Source organism: Ochlerotatus camptorhynchus, unplaced genomic scaffold, assembly GCF_037179485.1.
Source record: "Ochlerotatus camptorhynchus isolate MF236.1 unplaced genomic scaffold, CSIRO-AGI_Acam_v1.1 ptg000193l, whole genome shotgun sequence".
Lineage (NCBI taxonomy): Eukaryota > Metazoa > Arthropoda > Insecta > Diptera > Culicidae > Ochlerotatus > Ochlerotatus camptorhynchus.
In genome coordinates this window covers 3760801-3774478 of record NW_027040683.1, presented here as the reverse complement: position 1 = coordinate 3774478, position 13678 = coordinate 3760801, and the positions used below count along the sequence as shown (strand labels likewise).

The window sequence follows — 13678 nt, the reverse complement described above, 5'->3', positions numbered from 1 at the left end:
ATCAATAATATCTCTAAGAATATGATCCGGAAAATTGTCCATCCCACTAACTCGAAAAATTCTCGAACAGACGTTCACAATTTTGATCTGCTAGGCATCTTGATTAGCTCCGACGATGTCGGCGCCACTGTACAGCGAACGACTGTATGTTATGCTCCCATCAATCGCGTGAGAAATATTTACGACGTCAGAACAACTACTGATAAGAGCGCCAGTCAGTCAACAACGCTATGTATGAGCTTCGATAGTAAATCTGAATCCTAGCTGGTTTTTTGTTGTTAAATTACGGAGTACATTCGATATTGTTGATTGGGATCATATGGGACATCTTTACTTATTTTCGTCAGAAGGTAAGCGCGAATTACTTGAGTGCTGATTTTTTGCATAATGTGCATCATATTCCAAGAGCATCGTTTCGTTAAACAAAAAAATGGTGTGATTGTGTAAAAGACACGACCACATGGTTGACGTAGACTACTTTAATCTGTTTAGAGAACTTCTCGTGAATTTTTCTTGATATTGATTTAAATACAGTTTAAGTTACCTATTATTTAGTCCAATGTTACTGATTCAATCCAACTGATTGGAGAAAACATGACTACAGTTTCTTTACATTTTTACGACACTGTATTCATATTGCATTGATAAAAATATGCTTCATTCCTATACCGCAAGGACAAAATACCGCAACTATATAACTAAGAGCGAAAACAACATATCAAGAAGACTGGCAACTCTTCCATTTTCTCGTATGACCGCTATGAGGCAGGTAGAATCGCGTCATCTGCCGTTCAAAGGTAAATGCTTCGAACGAATTTGATAGCAAAGATTACATCCTCAGAAGAAAGGTTTGCGTATTTGCTTATTTATCTAAGCGTTGTTTCCACCTTCGCTCAAGTGCAGCGCTACTGTATCTGTCGCTTGGATTCTGGCAAAGTTGCCAGTCTTCTTGATATGATGTCTTCGCTAAGAGGTAGCATTGCTTTTCATTAAAACATAAATATATAAGCACTCAAAACGGAACTTAATTCGTCACTATTCTCTAGATTTAAGACAATTTTAGTAACTCACCTAGCAAAATACATCAAAAATAACTTTGAGCTTCGAAACATACCATTGAAATAAAAAAAACTGCGCTTAGTTCCTCCATAAAAGGACGAATTACCCTACTTTGATAATACTCGATGAATGTAGAAAAACATGCGTAAATCTCAAACAATTTAGCACAAGAAATATGAAACTTTGAATGAGTATATAATCAGAAACATCATAAGAAGACAACATTAAATTTGTGATTACTATATCGGAAATACACTTAATAAGTGATTGTTTGAGTGCCTTTTCAATCAGACGAAAAACAAGAAAATGGCCTTTTCAGATATTTGTAAAATATGTAAAACATATTATAAAAAAAACTCAATACGATACGAGTTGACTGCACTGTCCTCTGTGAACAACTAACAAAAAGCAGTTTACGTGTAATTCCCGATAGATGTCACCGCAAACAACAGCAGTGACATCCGATGGAAAATTAATGCAGAAGCTTGACTAAATGTTTAATTAACAGTTCAACAAATTTGCCAGACAAAACGTGCTTCCATCGCCACGTCCAATTCTCTTTTACACACACCCCAGCTCTTGACCTCTACGATTTACCGAATTAGCATTGCACAGTCTACTGAGCAACTCTGCAACTCTGCTCCAGCTTCGGTCATGGGAAGATACTCTCAAGCCTAACGAACATCTTTTGAAAGAATTTCCTCGACGTTCTAGTTAGCCCCATACTGTCTTGATTTGCTTCCGAATTGTTTTATCCAAGTCCAGTTCAATCCTCGCCAGTCTTCACTAATTGGATTCATCATCTTCACATACTCCACTCAAACCGGGAAGAACATTTCAAATTGCACACGATCAGCCTATGGAATGTCAAAAAGATGTGCGATGTATCAAAAAAAAAAAAAAAAGACAACAACAACCGAACGCCGCCGAGAAACGCACAAAACGCGCGCCAATTTTGTCGCTGCCGGATTTTGCGCGACACACCATCGGAGCCAAAATATTTAAATTAGTCAAATGACAAACATAAATGAGCGGTATATGTAAATATTCTCGAGTATTCGCGGGTCGAGATCGATCGCAATCACATAGCCAGCCGCAGTCAAGAATCGCTGTTCCCGAGACAAGCTCCCCCCCCCCCCTTAGCATAGGCGCGGTTTCAATCATCGTTAGTCGGCGATCGTGTTTCGCTAGTCGATAATAGATTTGGATATAATTTTCTTATTGTTATTGCTATTTATCTGCTGTTTTTTTTTTATTTCAGGGATGTAGCAAGGTTGTAGAAACCGATTACGATTTTAACTCCTACTCTAGCCAATACTTCTTCCTACGTCACTTTGTCGCTTGCGAGCTAGGATCCGTTTTGGGATCGATCACAGCTGTGTAAATCTTTCGGGGGATAATATATTTATGTGAAATATTGAAAAACGATTATTCGACAACCATTCGGCACCACCAGAGAATAGGTGGAATATTACGAGTTTTGACGTTCGGCACGGCAGGCAACAACAGGCAGGTCGTCCCTAATCAGCGTGTGACCGACCGGCTTTGGCTCTGTATCAGCTCTGGGGAATATTTGAATAAATTAAATAATTTCTTCTTCATTTCTACGTCAAGAAAAAAAAAACACACGTTGATGGCGTTGAAGAATGAGGAGGATTAGGATCAAGAATCTTCAGAGTTGTGAAATGTTTTGGATTTTTTAATTCCCTTAAAAATGAAATCCTTCAAGCAATGTGCTCTCCAGCTGCGTTGTTGAAGGTCTCCGGAGACCTTCTGGTGAATTTCGGAAATGAAAAAATGCATTCTCCTAATCCATTTCAACGCTTTTTTTTCTCCAGCATCATTGAAAAACTTTGATTAATTCGGTTTTCTCACCACTAACTGTGCACATGTATTTCTTCGGAAAAGAACCACAAAAGCCACAAAAACGAATCGCAACCATTAGACCACCAACACAATTTCTCCCCCCAACCATTTCGCGTCGCCGTCTTTACCTTTATCATGACCGTCGAGTCCAGCGTGACGAAATCATCGTAGTAGAGCAACTTGCCCCGTCTGGCGCTCCCACGATTATCAGCAGCACTGGCACTGGCACTCGTCTTGTTGCCGCCACTGGCCCCAACCCCGCTCCTGCTACACCGAACGCCACAGCACGCCATATCTATTTTGGTTTCCCTCTTATCGCACGCCACTTCCCCCGCTAAGCCGATGTTGCTTCTTGTTTCCTCCTTCGCACTTTTGTTCGCTCGTTGGTTCACCACTTCTTGAGCTCTTGGAGCATCATTGGACACACCACCACGACGAGCAAGACGCGACGCGCGGTGCATGCTATTCACGCATACCTTCTTGAACTTGCCTTTCCTTCTTCGCGTTCTTGTATGAATGTAAACTCGTATAATTTTACACACACAACATTTCGCGAGATTTTTTTCTACCTTCTTCTTCTACTTATTCACTTCTATTCCTTGATTATCTGTTTTTCCTGCTTCTTCTGGTGCGCTTTGCTTCCAATATCACATCGTATTATTTTTCCGTTATTGGCATCGAGTGCGTTAGGCATTTTTTTTTGTTTCGTTTGTTCACTCTCTTCTTGTTATTGTCTCACTTCCATGATCCATCCATATCCAAACACCGTGCACTTTGTTCTTCTAGTTGTTGCTGCTGGTGGGTGTTGGTTACTTCGATCATCGAGTCGTCATCGCTGTTGTCGTCGTAGTCGTCGTCTCGTCATATCCTTCTCGTCCGACGGCAAACCGACAGCGCTGCTGGTGACGACGGCAGTCGATCTAGTGATAAGGCACATGATACGAAGCCATTGTGTGTTTATATTGCATCATGTGCAGCTGAACTGGGCGAATTTATTCTGTTTGGGTGAATTTATAGGTTGAGAATACACTCAAGGAGATTTTTTTTGTCGGGAAAGTGGTCAAACTTTTCACTTAGGTTGTAGATTTTTGTTGTAACCGTACGAGTAAGGTAAGAGCATAACAAATAAAAAATGAAAAGTGAACATTGTTTGCATCTGTAAGCAATGTTTAATACATTTCCATGACCTTCGTGAGACATTGCACAGTGGGCCAGGAATGAAATCTAGCAGGAAAAAATAATAAACTTCTGGGATTGCATCCAATTCAGTTGACGTCGTCAGCAAAGTTTCTTGAATTAGTTTTCACTAGGATTGGGCGATCTCGGATCGATCTTGGATCGATCTTTTTGATCGTATTTCGACTACAATGTGCAGTCTTTATCAGTGTTATTCCCGCTAAAGACTTATCAAAAACCTAACCCCCTTAAGTACTCATCTCCTAGGTAAAAATGTCAAAATCACAAGTATACAAATGAAACTACAACGTGTAGAATCGGTACCTACCTCACTAATAATAATCAAAGATTTAAGTAAAGTAAAGGAAAAAAAAATCTATTCAAATCTCCAATAAGGAATGAGTACTTAAGGGGGTTAGGTTTTTGGTAAGTCTTTAGTGGGAATGACACTGATGAAGACCACACATTGTAGTCGAAATACGTATCTGTTATGGGTAGGAAAATTAATTAAGTGGAATTAAATGGAAGATAACCATTTTTTGCTCTTTTATTATAAAATTGATAGGTTTTATGTGAGCAACATATTTCTTATAACAGTCGGCGCCACCGGGATGTTCTGAGGCATAACATCCTTCGGAAGGGCAGTAAAGCCGTTGGTCCCCAGTCCATGAGTTGATGGGTCGATAGGTAGGGTCCAGGTGTGGAAGCTGCCTTCCTGGCGTCGGTAGCTTTGATGCTCAGTACGGAAAACAAGATCGACGGAAAACAAACCAAAGGAAAAACAATATTCCTTATTATCTCTTATTGTTAATTATTAATCCCTCTAAAAACACGAGTAAATGAAACTTGAAACATGTTACTTTTGATAATTAATTTCAATTTTCAAAATATACCGTAAAGACTCGAAATCCAGATACTTAGCCCATAAATCCCGACACGTTTAAAAGTTTATTATCACTTCCTACTATGCTCAAAAAAGCTCGTAAATTTTGTCACAGTGTTTTAGTATCGATCTGAATCACACATATTAGTTATCTTGCAAAGTAGACGTAATTTTTAATTATAGTTTAAATGTCTGGGTTAACCGACCGTCCAGTATTCGGTGCATTACGGTAATTCAGCATTATTATGAAAAGATCGATCCTTTTGTACCGATTAATTCGATGGTTCGTCTTTCTCTATCTAGCACACAGAGATGAATGGATGGTGTATTTTCCCACTAATCTGTTTCCCTCTTGCTCGAACTCTTTCAATTTAAGTGATTCATTAGTGTGCACCGGTTAAACGCAGATGACACCTCCATCATCTATAAGGGTCGAGTGATCCGTGCTCTGGCGAGTAAACTACAATCAGGCCTGGATGTTCTGTCCGACTATTTCAAGAGCTGGAAGATTTGTATCAATGCAACTAAAACACAAACCATTCTGTTTCCACACTCGAATTCACCTCGACTTGTTCCGTCTGTTAACGTCAAGGTCCATGTTGATAGCACTCCTATTAAATGATCGAGTTAAGTAGTCTACCTTGGTTTCACCCTCGATAGCAAATTGCTATTCCGATCCCATGTGGACAAGGCATCCACCAAGTGTAACATCTTGATCAGGTCGCTCTACCCTCTGATAAACAGGAAGTCCACCCTGTCCCTCAAAAACAAGCTTGCTGTCCACAAGCAGATCATTCTGCCGGCTATTGAGTATGGTATGCCAATCTGGGAGAGTTGTACTAAGTACCACCATCTAAAGCTTCAGAGGATCCAAAACAAGATCCTCAGAATGATCCTTAACAGTCCACCGCGAACTCGTAATTCTGAGATTCACCACGTGGCCGGTCTCGAGGAGCGAAAGATTTCCACGCTGGAAAGGTTCAGAGTCGCCTGTCTGCGATCAAACCACCAGATCGTTCGTGATTTGGCAACCTACCCAAGTAACAATTTCGGTTGTATAAGGGTTCTGTAGACCATGATTTAGACTTGTAGCATGCTTTAAAACCTCCATAAAACTTGCAATGTTACTTGGGTAGTTTAAGTAGTTAGGCAGGTTCCTGCACACTAAGAAATTATTATTTTTACACGAGACGTAATTCAGCTTTGACGTTAATCATGGAACGTTAACAAACATGGCATGTAAAATTAAGTGTCCTGAAACTGAAACATATGCAACTCGACGATAAGTGCGTTTGATTGAATTGATTTTCTCGTCCTTTTCAACTGATTCTTATGTCAGAAGGGCCGCTTGCATGTGTCGGTCTCAGGGTACTGAAATTTACATGTCTTCTTCGTAGTGTGTGTGCTCAAGGTTGTCAAATTTTTTAATTCAATCCAATACAATCCCATAAAGGGTATTCTGTAAATTAGCGCATAAACGCAATCATCACATTAGAATAACCAATTAACTAGAACAAAGATGAAGAGCCAATGGCTAATCAATTGAAATGTCAAACCAAATGCAGGGCTGTTACAAGATTTTCTAAATTTGATCCGCGAAATCCGCGATTTCTCAAAATAAATCCACGACTTCAAATACTAATCCGCGACAAAAAAAACTGTTTTCATTGCCTAAAAATACCATTTGTATACTACTACATGGTATTTCAAGCTTTTTGCTTATAGCATATTAGATTTTTGCCTGCTCTCAACTTAGTGTTCTAGTACTTAGTACTTCAACTTTCACATTTTACTTGAGAGCTTTCTATGCCTGTACTATCCTATCCTCAATTTTCCAACCCCAAAAATTAATAGACCGGACGGGAATCGAACTCAGTCGCCTCCAGCAGGGACCTGCTTTGTAGCTGCGTCTTTACCGACTGAGCTAAAGGAGTATCGTTTGTAAACTTAAAAAAAAAATCAAAAATAACAATGTTCAGTTATTTACGTATAGTATAAATTCTGAGTAATTATGTAACACCCTTACATTATGAGATTCTATTGAATAATACCGGCCTAGATTTGATGAAACATTATTTTAAAAAAAATTGCATTTTCATTTGAAATGCAAATTTTCTTGAAAGTTAAGCTCTAGTTTTCTCAATTTTTGACCGATTCAAACCGTCTACAATGTGCAGACTTCTTCAGTGTCTTGTACTAATACTCGACTGAGTACAAGACACTGAAGAAGTCTGCACATTTTAGACAAAATATGCGTATCTGTCAAGGATAAGCAAATAAGGTAGTGGAATTAAATGGAAATTACTAATCCTTCTCTCTCTCATTATACAGGTATTCCACTAAGACGCCCACATTCATCAGGATTCATATTGTTTGGATTCATAGTCTCTATATGGATAATGTTTAATTATTTTCACGTATACCAGATGATCTAGGTTCTCCAAATCGTCCTGCAGTTCAGATGATTTGTTTCACTAGATCAACAAAAACTAGGATAATATCTGTAGTATCGAAATATTGATTTGGCATACACGGCATACACGGAAATAGGTTGGCATGATCCACATAGACACTGCAAATTTGTTTGGGCATATTTCGATACTACAGATATTGAATTAGTCTTGGGTGATCTAGTAGAAAAATAATCTGATCTCCAGAATGATTTCAGAACCCATAACATCTTGTATACGTAGCAATAGGTCGGGTACAATTCACATAGACACTTTGAATCTGTGTGGACATATTTCGATACTACAGACATTATTGCAGTCTTGGATGATATAGTAGAACAAATCAACTGAACTCCAGGACGGTTTGGAGAACCTAGAATATCCGGTATATATGGCAATTACTCGCATTTATACGATTCGTTTATGATTTGACAACGAAAAATGCTATGTTCATATTGGAAATAAAAAAAAAAACATGATAATGTCTCACATTGGACAGACCGGTAAACTGCCATGCCGTGCAAATTACAGGGCTGGTAGCGATCACTGTTGTCAGAAATAGTGATTTTAGTAACCATGATGAATAAATAAGTGACCAAATAGTGACTTATAGTTGTAAAAATAGTGACTAAAAAGTGACCTAAGAGATGGCGCATCAAATAAATGATTGATGTTTTAGACTTATTTAATTATTATCTCATAAACACTTATGTACGATATGAACCTTTGGAGACGAACCAGCCCTGGGCTGAAAGTCGCCTTAATAAAGATTTAAAAAAAAATAAGATATGAACCTTTAAAGCGAAAGATTCTCTGGACTTAGCAGCTATAATACGTCAAGAAATTTTCAAGAATCTGGAGTTCCAAGAGAGCTATGGAAAAAAAATCATTCAGAAAAACATCAAATGCAATCGGCTTTCGAGGTAGTTCTGAGGAATTTTAGATTTCATGTGAAGCCTTAGTTTTGAATAGAATTAAAAGAAACCCTGAATTGAGTTAAAAGTAAATTTCAATGAAAAATCTTCGGAATTTCTGAGGAGCACAACTCTTATGAACTTCACCGGAGAATTCTAAACGCATTTTGAGGATTATTTCATAAAGTTTGTGGAAAAAATGAATACGGAGCACAAGTCCTAGGAAATTGTATGAAAATACTAAAAGGAGGATTACAATTAATTGTGAGAATAACTCCAGAACATCTTCAAAGGAATTCAGGGGAGTTTTCCAAACAAATTATGAGGGAATGCCAATGAATTGTTAGGAGACTTTCAATGTGAGTAGAATTCCAAGGGAAGAAGTGAGATTGAAAAGCAAATCTGAAATGAATTCAATGAATACTCGGATAATCTTTCCAAAGAATTTCTAATTGTGGAGAATTTCAATGTAATTCCGAGGAAAACTAAACAAAAATTTAATTCTGAAGATAGCTTCATCGAGATTTTGGGGAATCTCCGTTGAATTTGGAATGGACTATTTTGAGGTCTTCAGAACCACTTGAAAATTCTCAAATTTTTCCTGAAGTTAATGAAACTGCCTTGAAGTTCTTTTGTAGTTTGATGAACTAGCCTGATACTCACAATACTTCTCCTCAAATTCTGAACTTTATAGGACTTCCTAAAGTTTCCTTAATTTTTCTAACAATCATGGATCTTCTTTAAAGGTTTAAAAATTCTCTGAAGTTCTCTAAACTACTTTAAAATTTATGTGACTTCTCTAGTGTTGACGGAACTGCTCTGAGGTTCTCTGTTCTTTCCTGAAATTCTCAAAATTTCTCTAAAGTTTTTGCAGTTCTCATGAAGCTTGTTGTACTGCGCTGAATTTAATTAAATCGTCCTAAAAATGCTTCAGTGAGCTTCTGAACTTATGCGAAGACCTCACATAATTTTTTAACGTCTCTGAAGTTATCTGAAAATCTGGGAACTGCTTTAAATTCCCCACTAATTTTCCCCATTAACTTCCCCCTGAAATTCGTCAAATTTTCGGAGCTTACTAAATTTCTTTCAAATGCTCCCGCATTTTGCTAATGTTCATAAAATTTCCTGAAGTTCGCGGATCTCATCTTAAGCTCCATAGATTTCTATGAAGTAATGTTTCTGAAGACCACTGTCCTTCTGTGATTTCAGAAGCTTTTTAAATTTCTGATTATTCTGAAGCTATCTGATCGTCCTCGAAGTACTCGGAACGTCACTGAATATCATTAAACTATCTAAAAATATCTTAATTTAGTTCTCTGGAATTTCTTGAAGATATCGCTGCTTGCCAAAATTTTCGCTTTTTTTAAGTTCTTCAAATCTTCATTATATAACAACCTTAAAATACTCTTACGTTTTCCGGATGTTCATAAAATTTGTATCACGTTTCAGGAATTTTCTCGGAGCTTTGCTGAAGTTTTCGAAAATTCACTGAGTTTCTCGAAACTTCTTTAAGGTTTCCTTAAAATTATTTTAACTGTCCTTTGATTCAAGACAGGTCTTAATGTTCTCGAAGCTTCGATAAAGCTCTTAGCTCTATTGAAGATCTCGGAAATAAATAGAATTCCCGTAAACACCTTCAAATTTCCCAGAAATTCTCTGGACTTCTGTGAAGTTTCTGAAATATTTCGGAAGTTTTCATAAATTCTCTGAAAGTCTCTGTACTTTTCTGAAATTCGCGGAGCATATTAAGGGTTCTCGATTTGTTTTTCAGTACATTATGGAACTATCTTGAATGTATCTAAATTTACGATTATAGATTTTAAACTGAACGGCGCCGGTGGTGTAGTGGTAAGCGTGATTACCTCTCACCCCAACAGGCCTGGGTTCAATCCCAGTTGGCGCCGCCGGGATGTTCTGAGGCATAACATCTATGCGATCACGCCTTCCTTCGGATGAGAAGTAAAGCCGTTGGTCCCCGGTTCATGAGTTGATGGGTCGATAGATAGGGTCCAGGTGTGGGAGCTGCCTTCCTGGCACGTCGGTAGCATTGGTGCTCAGCCCGGAAAACAAGATCGACGGAAAAAACAAACCAAAGGAAAAAAAAAAATTATTAAACTGCTCCATATGTCTAGACTATAGTTACGGGAACTGCTCTTAAGATCTGAAATTCCCCAAAGATTTCTAGATCCAGCTTTTCTGAGGTGCTTAAAACTTCTTAAAAATTTGCACAATACCCCTCAAGTTTTCTTCAATTTCTCAAGTTCGTTTGACACCAGTTAAGTTCTCTGAAATTCTAGGAACTTCATAAAAGATCTCGGATGCTAAAAGAACCGCTTTGAGGTTCTTACAGCTTCCAGTAAGTTTCCCATATTTTCAGCGTGGTAACTTCCCTTATGTTCCTGCAGTATGTTTATAGAGCTTCACTGAAATTCTCTGCATTCCTTCTCCAAAGGTCCTACAATTGTTGTAGAGTTAATGGGACTACAATGAAGATCTCTATTCTTTCATAAAGTTAATTACGAAAATGAAATAAATCAATTATTTTTTTTACTTAATTCTGGCACTTTGAATATTTTCAATATCTTGAACTTGTACATGGAATACAAAACTTCAAGACATTGAATATTTTTAGATCTTGGACTTACTTACTTGGACAACTCAGGTAATTTTAACCAGAAAAATGAGTAGACATCCTGTATATAGAGAAAGACGATTAAACGTCACAACGAAAAGAATAATCAATCTTGAAATAAATTCACGTGACTTTGCCTTAAAAAAAGAGACTTTTTAGTGACTGACTTGAAAAAAGTGACCAAGTCACTAAAAAGTGACTCGCTACCAGTCCTGAAATTAGTGCCCAAACGACATTTAGCAGATGGAATGGAGAAAAGCGAAATGGAAAGATGTGAAACGAACTAAGAATTAAAACAAAACAGCAAATAAGGCTATCAGAAACTCCCTTTTCTGATTGTCATAAGATTACTAGAACTTCAAATCAGGGTTCTTCCACTCACTTGCTATAAAAATGATTTTCGGAATATTGGAATCATTAGATGTTATAATGATATGTTGTACTTGTTAGATACAAGAAAAGGTTGAAATGAAAGTCTTTGACACATTAAACCTGTCAAATTCGCTTTAAGATAGTCACAATCAGCGATTTTACGACTCGCGAGCGCTCACTCTGAGTGAACGCTCTCGAAATATAAAATCGCTGATTATGACACTCTGAAAGCGAAATTGATCATGTTGCAGGTAGCATGTGTCAAACACATACTTTGCCACCTCTTCTTTAAACTTACAAGTACAAAATATCATAATAGCATCTAACTGTTTATAATTCCGAAAAACATTGTTTTATAGCAAGTGAGTGGAAGCAACCCTGCTTCAAATTATAAATGATCTCCTATAATATGCACAAAGTGTCGTTCATGTCGTTCCACGGCACACAAAAAGATATTCCTAGATAGAGCAGGGATTAGGGCGTAACAACTTTTGTAAACAATGACTTCTCTCAATGATTTGTAGGAATTCAAGGCACGCTCACAAGTGTAAGCCTTCCCTTACCCGATAGTTATGTTGGTTTGCGTGGGCGAGTCTTGGCTTTCTACAAATCATCAATAGAAGTCATTGTTTACAAAAGCTGTTACGCCCTCATTCCAGCTCTATCTAGATTGTTAAAGGAAAATTTTATCATTTTTGCAGTTAAAATTGCTCTGAAAATGGCAGTTTCTGGCAGCCCAAAATCAACGCTGTTTGATCAATCATGATATGAAGTACTAGTGTACCAAAAATCACAGTTGGGTCTTCTCGGGTACATTGATTTTTCCAATAGTCCAGTTTGGGATAACAGCCAATTTACCTAGCATTCTCTCCGCAATTTATTGTAATAATCAACACTTCTGGAGAATTCTTAGCGTATTTACAAGGCATCACAATTTTTCGAAAGCTACGATGCGGAATGTTACCGGAAAACTACAAGAGCAAATACTCAAATGAATGGTGGCATCACAAAAGGATCTCGAATGCTGTGCTCTACCGCCGATGTAATCAGAAGCCGAAATCAATCGAAATTCAAGAACATAACGTGGGTTAACCACAAACTTAAAAAGGGCTCAATCACTGCAGAAGTGGACCCAGAAGCTTATGACGTTAAAGCCCCCAAGTAACAATATAGCAGCCTTTTGGCTTTCACACTGATTTATTGTTGCTTTAAAATGGCAATAAGCAATCTTTTTTACAGCATTTAAAAGTGCTACACATTCAGCATTATGCTGTTTTTAAAACCTTTTAAAGCCTGACGATAAAGTCAAAACGGGTTTGGTTTTAAAAATGAGTTTAAAGTAGCACTCTATCCCTGTATAAAACTGTTCAATCATATCATAAACCTGCTCGGTATTTTTTGTATTGATGCCACGACAAAATACTCCATAAAGGTATTTTATCATTATAAAACCGTTCGGTTTCAAAGGGGAACAAAAAGCATATATTGCAGCTTTTTGGTGTCAATAAGCTAAAAATATGGACCCGCTTAGAGACAGAGAAAAAATAAATCGATTGGAGCTTTTAAACGAAGAATCACAAGGAAATGCCAAAGGATAGCCGAATAATAATACACTGGATTCGCTTTTAACGCGGTTTTTATTTAAACGGTTTTTTTACGCGGTTTTTTTTACGCGGATTCCGGAATTTATGCGGTTTTTTTTACGCGGGACGTATCACCCGCGTAAAAAGCGACTCCAGTGTACTAGCGATAGTAGGAGGAATAATTGTAGCGATGCTGTCGACGGAAAGGAAAAGGACTCCAATTCCAGAACTTTGTGGGAGGCCCAGCAGCTCTGACTGAACCGGTCAACAATGACAGAACAGCCGACTGAGAAGAGTGAGTGAATGCGATTCACGAAGCACTGGAAGCCGTCAAATTAGACGCTTAAAATTGATGGGAATACCCAAAATATTGTCAATGACGTTTGCGACACGATCTGAATAAACACAGACCAACCTTCTCCAGAAATTGCATTTCGATGATGAAGCGAAAAACATGCATCAGTGCCAAACTGGGACTGCGGAAAACTGCTGGCAGGAAACTTCAGAAGCTGGAAACTGACGGCCTTCCGAACCATAGCAGCGGTTTTATTCGGCGAAAGGATCAACTGTTCCAAAAAATCCAAGCAAGCGCACATTAACTTCCTCGCATCATCCGGGAGAAGGGAAACTTTTTGGGAACGATTGAGCTGTTCCTGTTCCAAGTTATGCAAATACACTTCCTGATTAACTGCTTCCAATGGATGATAATCGCCCTTATCGATGCCACGCAACTTGTTGATCCA

General features: G+C 38.0%; 1 protein-coding gene across 8 annotated transcripts in view; it reads right to left on the bottom strand.

Annotated features, from left to right (window-relative positions):
- LOC135702474 (unconventional myosin-IXb-like) overlaps nt 1-13678 on the bottom strand; it is a 286641-nt gene that overhangs the window by 157177 nt on the left and 115786 nt on the right. For 6 of the 8 annotated variants that reach the window (XM_065223508.1, XM_065223515.1, XM_065223509.1 and 3 more), the window contains exon 1: nt 3054-3401. The exons of the other annotated variants lie outside the window; for them this stretch is intronic. In XM_065223508.1, coding sequence (XP_065079580.1) covers nt 3054-3386 — 333 coding nt within the window. In that variant the 5' untranslated portion in view covers nt 3387-3401. Of the gene's footprint in view, nt 1-3053; nt 3402-13678 lie in introns of those variants that run through there. 8 annotated transcript variants of the gene reach the window in all.